This window comes from Labeo rohita, chromosome 1 (assembly GCF_022985175.1).
Source record: "Labeo rohita strain BAU-BD-2019 chromosome 1, IGBB_LRoh.1.0, whole genome shotgun sequence".
NCBI classification, from domain to species: Eukaryota; Metazoa; Chordata; class Actinopteri; order Cypriniformes; family Cyprinidae; genus Labeo; species Labeo rohita.
Window position 1 is genome coordinate 44,968,098 of NC_066869.1, and position 15,343 is coordinate 44,983,440.

General features: G+C 33.4%; 1 protein-coding gene across 1 annotated transcript in view; it reads right to left on the reverse strand.

Annotated features, from left to right (window-relative positions):
• The window catches only part of LOC127166659 (protein CNPPD1-like), a 17,740-nt gene extending 2,638 nt beyond the window's left edge, over positions 1-15,102 (reverse strand). Inside the window, exons 1-19 of the mRNA XM_051112117.1 lie at positions 14,935-15,102; positions 14,435-14,537; positions 12,187-12,268; positions 11,976-12,096; positions 11,764-11,892; positions 11,550-11,611; positions 11,060-11,177; positions 8,702-9,306; positions 6,631-6,718; positions 6,153-6,189; positions 5,955-6,061; positions 4,656-4,737; positions 4,512-4,570; positions 2,683-2,728; positions 2,114-2,168; positions 721-847; positions 451-616; positions 321-358; positions 48-194 (exon numbers count right to left, since the gene is read on the reverse strand). Coding sequence (XP_050968074.1) covers positions 48-194; positions 321-358; positions 451-616; positions 721-847; positions 2,114-2,168; positions 2,683-2,728; positions 4,512-4,570; positions 4,656-4,737; positions 5,955-6,061; positions 6,153-6,189; positions 6,631-6,718; positions 8,702-9,306; positions 11,060-11,177; positions 11,550-11,611; positions 11,764-11,892; positions 11,976-12,096; positions 12,187-12,268; positions 14,435-14,537; positions 14,935-14,997 — 2,235 coding nt within the window. The 5' untranslated portion in view covers positions 14,998-15,102. The remainder of the gene's footprint in view (positions 1-47; positions 195-320; positions 359-450; positions 617-720; positions 848-2,113; positions 2,169-2,682; positions 2,729-4,511; positions 4,571-4,655; positions 4,738-5,954; positions 6,062-6,152; positions 6,190-6,630; positions 6,719-8,701; positions 9,307-11,059; positions 11,178-11,549; positions 11,612-11,763; positions 11,893-11,975; positions 12,097-12,186; positions 12,269-14,434; positions 14,538-14,934) is intronic.
• Positions 15,103-15,343: the final 241 nt, after the last annotated feature.

The window sequence follows — 15,343 nt, forward strand, 5'->3', positions numbered from 1 at the left end:
TATTTGTAACTAATGAAATCAGCCTCAGTTTCTAACACACTTCTTACCTCTGCCTTGACTATTCTGTCAATAGCAGTTTCCAGCGTCTCATCAGGGTAACATTTAATGACTCCTTCCACATAACAGCGTCTCCTCCGCACGGCCTCCTGCATGCTCATGCTCAGGTTATTGTAGGTTTTCTGCGCTGCGAGATTCTGCCAAAAGAAACGGTGACAGTCAACTAAGACATCACCATACAAGACACTGTCTTTCACTGTTCTCTCAATAAGCCAGTTCTGCTTTTAATGTCTGAAATCCAAAAAAGGAGAAGAGATTCTCACAATCACGTCAAATCTGGAATACAGGGCGACCACCTTGCCTAGAAAAAAACAGAAGAAATTAAAAAGGAAGTACAATCGAAGTGTTAGTGTTCTGTAACATGACTTTTACTTTATTTTGAGCTAAATGTACCATTGTCATCCACCACTGGGAGAGCAGACACACGTCGCTCAACAAACACAGACAGCGCATCGTACACAGTTGCCGTCTGCGAGACGGTCGCCACATCTGTGAACGTTCCTATTCCTGCATCTTTAATTTGCATCTTCAAGAAGCGTGGCTTGGGCACTGAGGCTCCCTAAAGAGAAGAAGAGAAAATCACATGTGAAGGCATTTATAACCATGCTGAATAGTAAAATGATTAGTTCAAATAGAATTAACAATTAATTTTATTCGTCTTACAAATATATGAAGGAACTTGAGGATTCTCTTATGGGTCAGTATGTGAAGGACATTTCCAGACTCGGGGTCAATGACCGGCAGCCTGTGGATTTTGTGTTTCAGTAAAGAGTAGACGGCATCGAACAGGCTGTGTACAGACAGAAAAATATAGAAATACATATTATAAAATATATTATATATGCATACACACAAACACTGTTTGTGTACAATTTCGGAGTAAGATCAATACTTTTTTCAGTAAGGATGCACAATATTAACAGTAAAAACTTAAAATGATTCAAAAGGTTTTTTAATTCAAATAAATGCTGTTCTTTTGAACTTTCTATTTATTTTAGCACCCTGAAAAGATGAGAAATGTTTCTTGAGCACAAATCAGAATAAAATAAAATAAAATAAAATAAAATAAAAATAATAAGTAAATGGAAAATGGTAATACATTTTTCTGGATTATCTGATGAACAGAAAGTTATAAAACAGCATATAAAACAGCTTTATAAATGTTTTAACTGACATTTTTGATGAATGTAATGTCCCTTTGCTCAGTAAAAGTAATTTACTTAAAAAAACTGTATTTAAATTGGATGCATATAATTGTGTATTATTATTGTTATATTGGGGCATATAAATAAACTAATGAAAATATAATTCTTTTTTATGTACATTTAGTGAAAAAATGGTATGCAATGCAAAACAATGCAAAACATGCCTTATTTGTATCTAATGCTAAACAATGCTAATGCTAAATGCAAAATAAAAATAAAATAACATTTGCAAAAACCAAAGAGTCAAGACAATAAAAAAAAATGAAATACAATAAAATAAAATGAACAGTTAACGGTACTAATTTATTATTAACTTTTATTTTTTTAAATTTTATTTTTAAATTTTAAATTTGTAAATTTTAAATTAAATTTTATTTATTTTCCCACTTTAAATACCAAACAAAACAATAAAACAGAATAACTTTTGAAATAAAAACACAAGACAAAAATAAAATAAAATAAAATAAAATAAAATCTAAAATAATAAAATAAAATAACAAGTAGTGTAAGATACAATAAAATAAAATAAAATAACAAGTAGCATAAAATAAAATAAAAATTAAAAAGGTTTTATTAATTAAAATTTTTTAATTCAAATAAATGCTGTTCTTTTGAACTTTCTATTCATTTTAGAACCCTGAAAAGATGTGAGAAATGTTTCTTGAGAACAAATAAGCATTAGAATATTTCTGAAGACACTGGAGTAATGATGCTGAAGCATGTTATATATGTTATGCATCTTATTATTTGTACTTATGATTTAACAATCATACCTGGCACCAACAACTCTGACAACCACCTAAAAAACTCGACCGTGCCAGTAAGTTTAGCATAAGCAATATTTTTCATACCTCGCATCCGGTGTGATACTGATGAGGCATTGATCGTGATATTGCAGATAGACGTCTACAGAGACAAGACAAACAGAGAAACATTGAAAAAAATCGAATCTGCGTTATTCATCTCATGTAAAACTATGCAGTAAATCTGCCCTGTAATCACATAATGACGGCCAATGACAGCTGTGTGAGATATATTGAGCTCTGTGGAAATACAGGCGGCCTGATAATGTTTCAATACTAAATATGTCAACCTAACATCTGTGATGTAAAGAATGCTTAGTAAAAGAGTAAATACTTAGTCCATTTTTTCTTTCACTAAGAGAACAAGAGGGCAATTACATAACATCAGATTTGTCAAGGACTTAAGAACATTTTTGTTTTTTGATTCAGCAAAGTACTTTATATATTAAAAGCTTTAGTAAGTCAAACCCAAAGTCTGTTAAGACTTTTAATTTTATGAAACTGGCAGTGGCTGTATTTCAGGTTGATCACAGTGAGTCACAATGCTGTAGCTGCGTATGACATCCCAACATCATCTGTTCTGTGTAGGTCGGATTATTTACTTTGAAATGAATCACCTCTCCATGTCTCAATCTTGTGTTCCTCCAATTCATAGATCTGAACCTACAAGAGAAAGAAAGCAACTATAAAATATATAATAATTATACAGTGTAATGTATATATAAACATAGACTACTGTTTAAAAGTTTGGGGGTGATTAGAATTTTTAATGCTAAAACAGTACAATTTTGAAATATTATTACAATTTCAAATAACCATTTTATATCTCAATATATGTTAAAATGTCATTTATTCCTGTGATGCAAAGCTGAATTTTCAGCATCATTACTCCAGTCTTTAATGATCCTTCAGAAATCATTCTAACATGCTGATTTGCAGCTCAAGAAACATTTATGATTATTATCAGTGTTGAATAGTTGTGCTGCTTAATATTTTTGTGCAAATATGTTTATGAAACAGATTCTTTATTAAATAAAAAGTTCAAAAGAACAGCATTTATTTGAAATATAAATATTTGTAACATTATAAATGACTTTACTTGATCAAGCTGTCATTGCGGAAAATAGTTTAAAAAAAAAGTTACATATTTTACTGACTCAAATATATATATACAAAATATATTTAAAATTCTATGAATTTATACCAGTCAAATGTTTTTGGACAGTAAGATTTTTAATGTTTGTTTTTTTTTAAAGTTTCTTCTGCTCACCAAGCCTGAATTTATTTGATCCAAAGATCCAATACAAAAACAGTACAAATTTGAAATATTTTTACTATTTAAAATAACTGTTTTCTTTTTGAATATATTTTAAAATGTAATTTATTCTTGTGATCAAAGCTGAATTTTCAGCATCATTACTCAGTGTCACATGATCCTTCAGAAATCATTCTAATATGCTGATTTGCTGCTCAAAAAACTTTTTTTTTTAATTATTTATTATTATAAATAATAAATGCAAAAAATATATATAATTTATTATTATCAATATTTAAAACAGTTGAGTACATTTTTTAGGATTCTTTGATGAAAAGAAAGATGCAATGCATTTATCTGAAATAAAACGTTTTTGTAACATTATACACTATACCATTCAAAAGATAGGAGTCAGAATATATGTTTTAGGTGGGGGAAGCAATGATAGAAATGAATATTCAATATATATCTTTGCTTTTATTTAGCAAAGATGCTTTAAATTGATCAGAAGTGATGATAAAAACATTCTATTTCATATAAATGCTGTTTTTCTGAATTTTCTATTTATCAAAGAAACCTGAAAAAAATTCTACTCAGCTGATTTCAGCATAATAATAATAATAAATGTTTTTTTGCGCAGCAAATCAGAATATTAGAATGATTTCCGAAGAATCATGTGACTGGAGTAATGATGCTAAAACTTAGCATCATTAGCATCAAATTTGTACTGTTTTTGCTGTACTTTGGATCAAATACAGACAAACTTTTTTTAAAAAAACATTAAAAATCTTACTGTCCAAAAACTTTTGACTGGTAGTACACATTTAAAAATATATATATATTATTTGTATAATTATAGATATATACTGTAAATAAAACAAACGGTTTTGAGAAGACAGTATCTGACAATCCAGATAAGGCTAATAAGATTCTTTCATTTTTTTACTGGGCCGAACTCTTGCAGAGTTTATCGATTTACAAAAGGCTTAAAATATCAGGTTGAGTAAATCATTTGCATGAAAAAAGACTGTGGCTGAATACTATTTCAAGTCACTTTGTTATCATCTACCAATGAAACAATATCTGTTTCCTGCAGCATTATGTGGACAGTCAATGCAAAATCAATATGATTCAAAGCACGAAGGACAACACAAGGTGATCATTAGAGAAGACGCAGAGATCGCAACCCACCATGGGTGACCTGTAATACCGATGAAGAATATTGATGAAATCTGTGATTGTCAGCATACCTGAAAAAAAGGCAAGAGGATGAGATAAACAAGAGAACAATACATATAGATAAAAATAATATGCACACACTCTACTCAGTCTTACCCACAAATTTCTGCAGATTGTTGTCCCATAAAGGGGCCGCTCTCAGGCCATTCGCAACCAAAGCAAAGAAGGCCTTTTTCACCTGTATTGATAAAACAGATGTGTGTTTACATTTTGTCTAAATAAATCACATTTGTTACTCTGGACCACATAACCAGTCACAATGGGTCAAAATATTAGATTTTTCTTTTATGCCAAAAATCATTAGGATATTAAAGGGGTCATCGGATGCCCATTTTCCAGCTGATATGATTCTTTAGGGTCTTAATGAAAAGTCTATAATATACTTTGGTTAGAAATTCTCAATGGTTGTGTAAAACAACACCCTTTTCACCTTGTCAAAATCATCCCATTCTGAGGGACTGTTTCTTTAAATGCAAATGAGCTCTGCTCGCCCCGCCCCTTTAGCGAGTTTAGCAACGAAACTTGCTAACTAGCACGTTATTAGGAAAGGTGATTGCAGAGATTCATAAAAAAAAACCTTATACTCACTTCTGCTGTAGGTGAAGCTGAATCACGAATGATTTGAGCGAACACGAATGATTTTGACGCGTTTATGTAGATCGGGAGGCGCATTCCCTTCACAGACAAACGTAATCCACTGCATCTTCAACTGCTCAGATGTTGGGAGTAAATGACGACCACTATGTTCATTATTACATCCAGCAACACAACACCTCAATCGCTCAATCTGAGATATTCTTGTGTAACTTACATCCCTGCTCCGGCATCAAAACAATGGAGGTCGGACTGTGACAGCTGATCTGAGGTAAGACGCTCATGTCAATCAACTATCGTGGGAGCGGCCTCTGTCTGTGTGACGCCACAACGACAGTCATCTGAGAACGGCTCGATTTGAAAAAGGGGATATTATTTTTACAGATTAATTAACAACCACTGCATGGATTTTTATCATTATAGGGTAGATGTGTACATACACTGCCAACACACATTAATGTTCAAACAACATGAAAAAGTGAAGTTTGCATCCGATGACCCCTTTAGGCAAAGATCATGTTCCATGAAGATATTTTGTAAATCTCCTACCATAAATATATCAAAACTTAATTTTTGATTAGTAATATGCATTGCTATAAACTTCATTTGAACAACTTTAAGGGTGATTTTCTCAATATTTTGATTTTTTTTTGCACCCTCAGATTCCAGATTTTCAAATAGCTGTATCTCAGTTTCAAAAATGGTCCCTTATGACTGGTTTTGTCTTCCAGGGTCACATTTTTTAGTTATATTAAATGAAAACATTTTCTGTTTTATCAAGGAAAATTACCACATCCCAACCTGCAGTGAGGTGTCAAAAATGACTAGTTTGCAGCTGGTAGGAATTGCATCATAACAACAGTGTTTCTTCATGAAGTTCATATAAGCTTCCGCATTTGGATCGGGGTCTGGAGAGACATAAAAACACACCAAACATTACTGAATGCTGTATATAAATACTATTCATTAAACATATATACGAAATGTTTTTTGACCCACCTGTACTGTTCATCATATAGTCCTCATGCCAATCATCCTGCCAGGAGCAAAAAAAAAGTACATCAGTACATTGTCTTTTAAGGAATAATTTGCTCAAAAATAAAAATTCTGAATAAAAATTTTAATTAGGTCCACTAACAATGTTTTTAAGGCACCAAAGGCACATCAGGTAACCATTATGACACAAATCATTTTATAAAAACAGTAGTTTTTTATTTTCATTTATTATATATATAATTGGCCTTATAGTTTTACCATAATACATTTCCCAAAAAGGTAATACCACAGCAGTACCATGGTAGTTTTGTAAATAACGTTACAACATAGCATTACCATAGTACCCTTTCTAAATATTGTTTTTACGTTTACCGCAGTGTCTCGTCTACTTAGTTCCTTCAAGCCCTTATTTTAACACATGCAACAGACGTTGATTTACACCCGGGGGAGAAGGTTTACTGTATTACCTGCTGTCGCTTACCTGCGTGCCAGTGTCCATTTGTGCGTGTGCACTACGGTCGAGCTTCTCCGTGCACATCCCCGCTTCCTGCGCATGCTCGTTGATCCCGCTTCAGCCGAGCTATATTGGGATCAACTGGGGTCGGTTATTTAAGACGCGACGCTCCCTGAAAGCGCAGTAGCACCGATGGACAGACAAAGCCACGGCGCAGTGGTAAAGAGAAGACCACCTATTTTAGGATATTGCTGTACGGGTCCGGGGAAATGTGGTGTAAAGGTGTCTTGTTTGACACTGACACACAGAGCGAGAGCAGGCACGCAGGAGCGCGCGCAGGTTGTTCCAAATATAGCGCGTGGCCTGTGTGATATGCGCGCGACCACCCATTCCTTCGTGAAGGGTCCAAAATTAACTGTACGCCACACCTTCCAAAGGCCAAGAAATGTCTTCATTCATATTCATATTAAGTGAAAAATTAATATATATATATATGTATATGTATATATATGTATATATATGTATATATATATATGTATATGTATATATATATATATATATATATATATATATATATATATATATGTATATATATATATGTATATGCATATATATATATATACATATATATATATATACATATACATATATATACACACATATATATATATATATTTTATTTTGTATTTTTTTAATTAATGTTCAGTTAATGATAGCTCTGCAATAAACTTTAATTTTTCACATGTATTTACATGCATATATACATATATATATATATATATATATATATACATATACACACACACACACACACATATATATATATACACACACACATACATATATATATATATATGTATACATATGATAAATTAAAGTTTACTGCAGAGCTATCATTAACTAAACATTAATTAAAAAATACAAAATAAAAATACATATATATATATATATATATATATATGAAATGTAAAAATTACTGAAATTAAAATGAAAAAAAAAAAAAAAAAAAAATAAAATTCAAAATATCAACAAAACTGTAATAGTATATCAATGGCAATAAAATTAACTAAGCTAATATATTGCAATATAAAAAAAAGACAATAATAAAAGAAATACAAAAGTCATGACTGAGATTAGGATGTTTTTATTCTTTTCATTGTTGCAGCAGTATGATCTTTTATTATTTCTATACAAAATGTACAAAATTGGGACAGAAAAAAATAGTTAACAGACTTTAGAAGCCATTAACAAACAATGGTGGATATGTCGCATTAAATCAGGTATTAAATAGTGCTTTTATGCCCAAGTCTTAATAATATTAATATAATTTGTTTGATTACATTTAAAGAACATTAAGCCAAAATTAAACTCATTAACAAAGTCAAGCAATGGACACAAATCTATCAAATTAGCCTGTCCTGCAATTCCAATATTTTACTACTTGAGGATATCAAAATATTAAGGATTGTTACTAGAAATGGTTAACTAAAGCATTCTCTGCTGAATGCTGTGTGGATGAGGTATGGCATCAACTATCTGACCATTACAAATCTAACTAAAATAGTATAACTGAGATTGTAAAGCCGATCCCTTTCTGTTTTTCCTCCCACCCTTTATTTCTGAACCCAACTGAACAAAAAAAAACAGGCTTAAATTTCCCAACTTGAAAAAAAGGCTTTCACAGGAAGAACTTCAAAACAATAGGTTCTCCTCAGGACACTGGCATGTGGCGCAAAACCAGGCGAACTATTCAAAACAAGAACACGCACTTCCGCGCATAACAGCAGACCCGACTTATGTAACTACTTACCATTATTTTTACTTGGATGCTTTGGAGGTTTCACGTAACACCTAAAACCATCCAAACTAACCCATCCTGAAAGCTAAAGAAAAGAAAACCTGTTCACTTATACTGCATTAGCACGCACTGCATCACACACATCAAAACCTATATTGCCAATCTGTAATAAACCTCCTTATAGCCTTCTCCCCAACATACTGATATCCCACCACAACCCAGTTATAACCATTTGTACACAACATTGTAGTTGACTGCGTATGTAAACTTTGCTGGTTTTACTTTGCTTTAGGACTCATCTAGCCGGGCATGAGAAGAGATTGTGATTTCCCAAATGGCAAAGTCGTCTCAGGGCAACATATGCGTCTTTGAAGCGGTGGCATGGAGCCAAGATGGTGGTCTGAAAACAACGCGCCTTCGCTAAACGGAGCTAACCCAAGCCAAATTGCAGTGAGACGGGCATACCACGGTGAGGAAAGAGGTGCTGAGCCGTTTTGAGCCATTGCACATTGTGGGAAACTGCCCGTGTGACTGCGACAGATCACTTCAGACACCAAACAGTCTTGTGGGTGAATGTCCGACGAGGGGTTTGAGTAGGAAAGAGCAGAGATGATGGAGCTCCAGAGACAAAGCACCATGTTCTGATTGGACGAAGAGGTAGAACCCTGCTGATCTGGCTTCAAGCTGTCATTGGTCAGGACGCAGCAATGGAGGTTTGAGGTCGGGCGCGGCGTGTCCGGCAAGAGCTCGGGGAGAAGTGCTGGTGTCTGAATGGGTGTGTGCTTTATTGGGTCCAAGTATGTGCGGCTGGTATTGGGAAGACGGCTGAGCTGGTGGATCACGGTGGAGGAAGCGATGAGACCGGCTACGCTAGTCAAGTACAGGAGACCCATGATACAGGTAACCTGCAGGGAAGGCAAAGAACACAACAACTGGTTAAACATAACACTAAAATAAAACTGAAACTGTTCATTCACAAGCAAGCAGCTCAAGATCCCACGTTTTCAGCGTCAGTGTTTCGGTTCTCAGTTTTGGTCGCTTATAACATGCATTTGGGAATGCAACATGCACCAACCATTTTAACAACTTATGAAGTGCTAATAAACTAGCCGTTTTTCTGCCAAAAGTACCATTTATACGATAAGTAAAGTTCATGCCATTTCTATTCTCTCTGGCTGTTAATCATAACTGATTTATTGTATTGATTTTGGTCTTGTTTTAGGTCTGAAAGCTGTTATTCTGAATATTGTTTTATTTATTTATCTTTTTACTTATTGTTCAGCACATTAGCCAATTTTTATTTTCAGTGGTGCTATGTAAATAAAGATGAAGGTGAAAATAAAAGGTTTAATGCCTGAAATTGAAGAAATTATGACAGCCATAAACATTAGTATTGTAAATTTACAGATGTACTGTAATTTTTTTTTAAAAAAAAATATTTTAGTAAAATTACAATAATAATATTTATTTTAATTTTATTTAGTAATAATAAAAATTGTGTGATTATGAGATGTCAAAACAGGTGTGTTGTGCCATACTTGAATAAAATAAAATTTAACTACAAAAAAAATAAACAAATAAATAAAAATCAGCAATTTTAGTCAACTTGGAATACAGTGCATATCATCTGGACTACTTTTTAGGTGTATTTGGGAAATCCTATGAAATTCATTTTATTTTTTCCCAAATTCGGTTTTAATTTCTCAGGATTCAATTTTTTTCTTTTTTTTTATTATTTTTTTGGACCCCTTTTAAAATGGTTAAATTAAATGTTATTATTTAAAAAGCATGCCTAATTGATTTAAATCCTGAAAGTTATTGAAAGGTTAACAAAAATTACATTTTTAGGGCATTATGAAATATTGAAAAATTTGTATTTATTCTCACGTTTTGTTTTATTGTTACCACATTCTGTTTAAGGCAGGGGCATAAAACGTTTCAGGCATAAAACGTTTAATTTATCTTTTGATCAAATGAAAGTTAAACTTTCTGACAAACGTTTTGGCAAACAAAGGGGGTTTACTATTAAAATTAAAACATGTAAGAAATATTGTGAGACTATTCCTTGAAATAAATAATTTTACTAGTAGTAGTAGCAGCATGTACAATCTACTGTACAAAAGGAATACAGTAGTCAACATTTGAAGTGGACCAAAACTGTTCATCAAAGATGTCCTAAAATTAAAAAAAAAATACCCGTTCTTGTCTTAGGACAACTTTGATGAATTTCTTTGATCCACTTCAAATGTTGACTACTGTATATTTTTGACAATTTCTTCAAGATAAACTGAACTTTTATTTTGGGGACATTGGGGACATTATTCATGAGGACCTTTAAGTTTCTGTGTGTATAAAATATGATGATAGTTTTACTCAAATGAAATGGTAAAATGCTTGTGAAGTACTCTCAGAGCAGTTTTGGAGATGTTGTCTATGTTGTCAGGCATCACGCGCACTTCAGTATGTGTGTAGTAACGAAACTACACATCTGTGCCATTCATTCACACACAGAACTTTTTGCTGCTTAATATGTAGTATGGAATACAGTCAATTCCATTTTTATGACTGGATTCCACGATTCCATCCACATTTTCTGCATTGCAGAAATCATTGGGCCCTATATTTAGAGTTTATATAGATTTTACTGTGATTATTCACCTTGGTAAAGTGCTGGTAGATAGCTGATAGGGCTTCCCTCCAATTGGTTTGCTCCAACAGGACGCAGAGATCTGTGTAAGTGAACCAGCCACGCTTCATCCCTTGTCGCTCTGCGATGCTACAAGGACAAAAATATTGATCATTTAACACTGAAGCATAACCAAACAACAAAGTGAGCATGTGTGAGTGCCCTTGAACTTTGTCACATGACACACAACTTTAGAGAAATGTACTGCTAATCCAACTCACTCTGATAAACAGATTAGACTGCAAAGGGCAGCCGCATTAAGTCCAAGCGAGTCACTGGCCAGTTGCAAAAGACTTAAATACTCATAAGATACTAAACCAGGTCATGTCATTAAAAAATGTCCTTGATCTTTTGAAAAGTAAAACAAAGATGTATGCTGTGACCCCTTAAAGGCCAGTAGGAGTGTTCACATAAACCATATGACTCTGCACTATTATGACACAGTCGTGCATGTTAACCAACCTGCTTTCCACCTGACTGAGGACTTTCAAGAAGTCACTGGGCTCAGTAAAAAGGTTCCAGTCCTGCAAATGCAAAAAAGATCTTGTTTCAAATCAATTTCAGTAGAAAACTCACAACCAGAAATGCAACCTAATCTGGGTGTATAAAAGGAAAAAACAAGTCGAACTACTGTAAATGGTCATAGTTCTTTGAAAAGATAAAGAGTCATGCTTACGATCGCATTGAGGAAGTTCATCTCCAAAGTGTTGACAGTCTGAACATCCAGCTTGGCCGCAGTGCCCCATTCATCGTTGAAAACCTCCTCCTCTTCTCCTTCATCATACAAATACTTACTGGCAACCATCTGGAGATAACAGGAGAAATTTAGACAAACTAATAAGGCTATTAAAAAGCTTATAAAGATTTCAAATCCTTGGATGTGCATACCATGGATATCAAAAAGAGGTCTGAGGAGGAGATTTGTTGCAGGTATTCGGGATTTCTGTGTCGCAGTCTTTCAATGTATATCAATGCCAACATCATAGCGCAGGGAGATATACATGCTTCCCTGTAACAATTATTCAGTGTAAATGTATCATACACAGCATTTATTGTTGTGAGATTACATTTCAAAATTAAATATATAAGGCGATTCTACCTGGCCACGTGTGCAGCGTATTTCTTGTGGAGTTTCCTTATGGGACTTGGGGCAGATTTCTGCAGCAGTTCCACAGCAATATCTAGAGAAAATACAATGATAAGCGATCTAGCAGTACTGTACACACAAATAACACAAATAAAATAAACCTTCATATGATCTAAGACCAAAAACATTATTTTGCTATGACAAGTATTAATATAAGCAATATATTGCAATATATCTGATTTTAAACTAAATTCTAATAAATTTAAATGTACACTGCCATTCAACATTTTGGGATCAGTAAGAATTTTAAAAGATTTTTAAAGAAGTCTCTAATGCTCAAAGTTCCATTTTTTTTTTTTTTTTATTAAAAATACAGAAAAAAAATACAATTATGAAATACTATTGCCATTTAAAATAACTGTTTTCTCTTTTAATATACTTTAAAATATAACTTATTTCTGAAATGCAATGTTAAATTTTCATCAGTCATTCCTCCGGTCTTTAGCTGTGCTGCAGAATATTTTTTTGGAAACTGTGATTTTTTTTTTTTTTTTCAGGATTCTTAATGAATAAAAAGTTAAAAAAAGAACAGCATTAATTCAAAATACAAATCTAACAATATAAGTATTTAATATCATTTTTTAATCAATTTAACGCATCCTTAATAAATGAATAAAAGTATTAATTTCTTTCAAAGAAAGAAATAAAGAAAAAGTTAATGACCTCAAACTTTGAGCGGCAGTGTATATTGTTACAAAAGATTTGTATTTTAAATAAATGCTGTTCTTATTAATGTTTTATTCATCAAAGAATCCTGAAAAAAGCATCACAGGTTTTGAAAAAAAATATTAAGCAGCACAGCTGTTTCCAATATTGATAATAAACCAACATATTAGTATGATTTTTAAGGATAATGTCACACTGACGACTGGACGACTTTGCATCACAGGAATAAATTCTATTTTAAAGTATATTAAAGGGGTCATCGGATACCCATTTTCCACAAGTTGATATGACTCTTTAGGGTCTTAATGAAAAGTCTCTAATACACTTTGATTAAAAATTCTCAATGGTTTTGTAAAACAACACCCTTTTTACCTTGCCAAAATCAGCTCTGCAAAAATCATCTCATTCTAAGAGGTTGTTCCTTTAAAAGCAAATGAGCTTTGCTCACCCCGCCCCTCTCTACGCTCTGTGGAAACATGGTCTTGTTTACATTAGCGGCATTTAGCCGTGTTTAGCCGCTAAACCTCCTAACTACCACGTTATAACAAAAGGCGATCACAAAGATTCATTAAAAAAAACCCGCTTATACTCACTTCTGCTGTAGGTGAAGCTGAATCATGAATGATTCGCGTTAACATAGACGGATATATGTAGATCGGGAGGCGCATTCCCTTCACAAACAAACGTAATCTACTGCATCTTCAGCGGCTCAGATGTCAGGAGTAAATGACGACCACTGTGTTCATTATTACATCCAGCAACACAACACCTCAATCGCTCAGTTGGAGATATTCTTGTCTAACTTACATCCCTGCTCTGGCATCAAAACATGGAAAGTTACTGGACTGTGACAGCTGGTCTGAGGTAAGACGCTCATGTCAATCAACTATCGTGGGAGCGGCCTCTGTGGGTGTGACGTCACACCGACAGGCATCTGAGAACGGCTCGATTTGAAAAAGGGGATATTATTTTTACAGATTAATTAAAAACCACTTAATGGATTTTTATCATTATAGGGTAGATTTGTACATGCACTGCCAACACACATTAATGTTCAAACAACATGAAAAAGTGAACTTAGCATCCGATGACCCCTTTAAAATAGAAACCACTATTTTAAATTGCAATAATATTTCTCAATATTACTGTTTTTACTGTATTTAAATCATATAAATGCAGCCTTGAAGACTTCTTTAAAAAACATTAAAAATCTTACTGATCCCAAACTTTTAGAACTGCAGTGCAAGTATAAATAATCTAGTAACTATAAACATAAGAATATATGAATATAAACATAAGAATAATAAAATAACTTCATTGGAATTGCTTGAATAATGAACAACATGCAAATAATTAATATATGTATTTTACATTTTTATTCAAATCTGTGAAAAATACATTTATGTAACAAAAGGGAGAAAAAACAAAAACATTTGAACTAATGGTCCAATCCATAATTGTACATGTAAGAAGAAACTTCCCTTGTTACAACTTAATTGCATTGTGTTTGCACTAGTTTTACTAGCTGACTCACCTGTCATGGGACATGATAGAGCATCCAACGGGCTGTCAGAATCAATACCATAATACAGCCGTTTCCTCACTCTCTCTGACCACTGCTCATGTCCAGGCAGAAACTGATCAAGATTACAGAATACAACGCAAACACAGTTTAAATGTCAAACGTCTTGATAATAATTCACAAGGAAATCTATTAAGACTACGTTATGTCATTAACGCAGCAACATCACTGTGGTATGAGCTTTTCCTATCACACCCAAACACTGGGCCTCTGAGTAAGCCTCGAACTAGATTAACACTCACAACAAATAGTTACTGTCTTACAAACTGAAATAAAGCATATATTCACTGTATTTAAGATTAACCCTTGTGTTGCAGTCTAATATTCCAGGTTTTATATGTAAGAAGACATTAAAAACGTATTAAAACTTTTTACAGAAGTCAGTTTGGCGCAAGTTCCTCAGACACCCGCCAAAACAGCGAAACAAGAACAAAAAAGCCCGAGATACTAACCGTAAACTCCTGAAAGTCAGAAAAGGTGAACGTCCGCTCGTCAAACAAGTCGCCAAAATCCATTTTGGGGCTCCAGCATTAATTTTAAAGGACTGAAAACACAAAAAGACCGAAGGAGGCGTCGTTAAGGCGCCCTCTCTCTGCCGTGACAGCTGCGTCGCGACGTATTCAGAATCACAGTTACGCAAGACGACAAGGTGCTCAGTTGCGTAATCATAGGGGCGGGGCTTATTGGATTGGCATCGGATCAAACATTTTGATGGTAATTTGAGTAAGTATTTTTTTTTAAATACGTATGTAGTTTTATATTTTAACTAACCGCTGTGTATTTTTTTTATTTCAAGGCTATTAAAATGTCCTAGTGTAACGTACTAACATTCCAACGTGTTTCGTGTTACTTTTCACATCG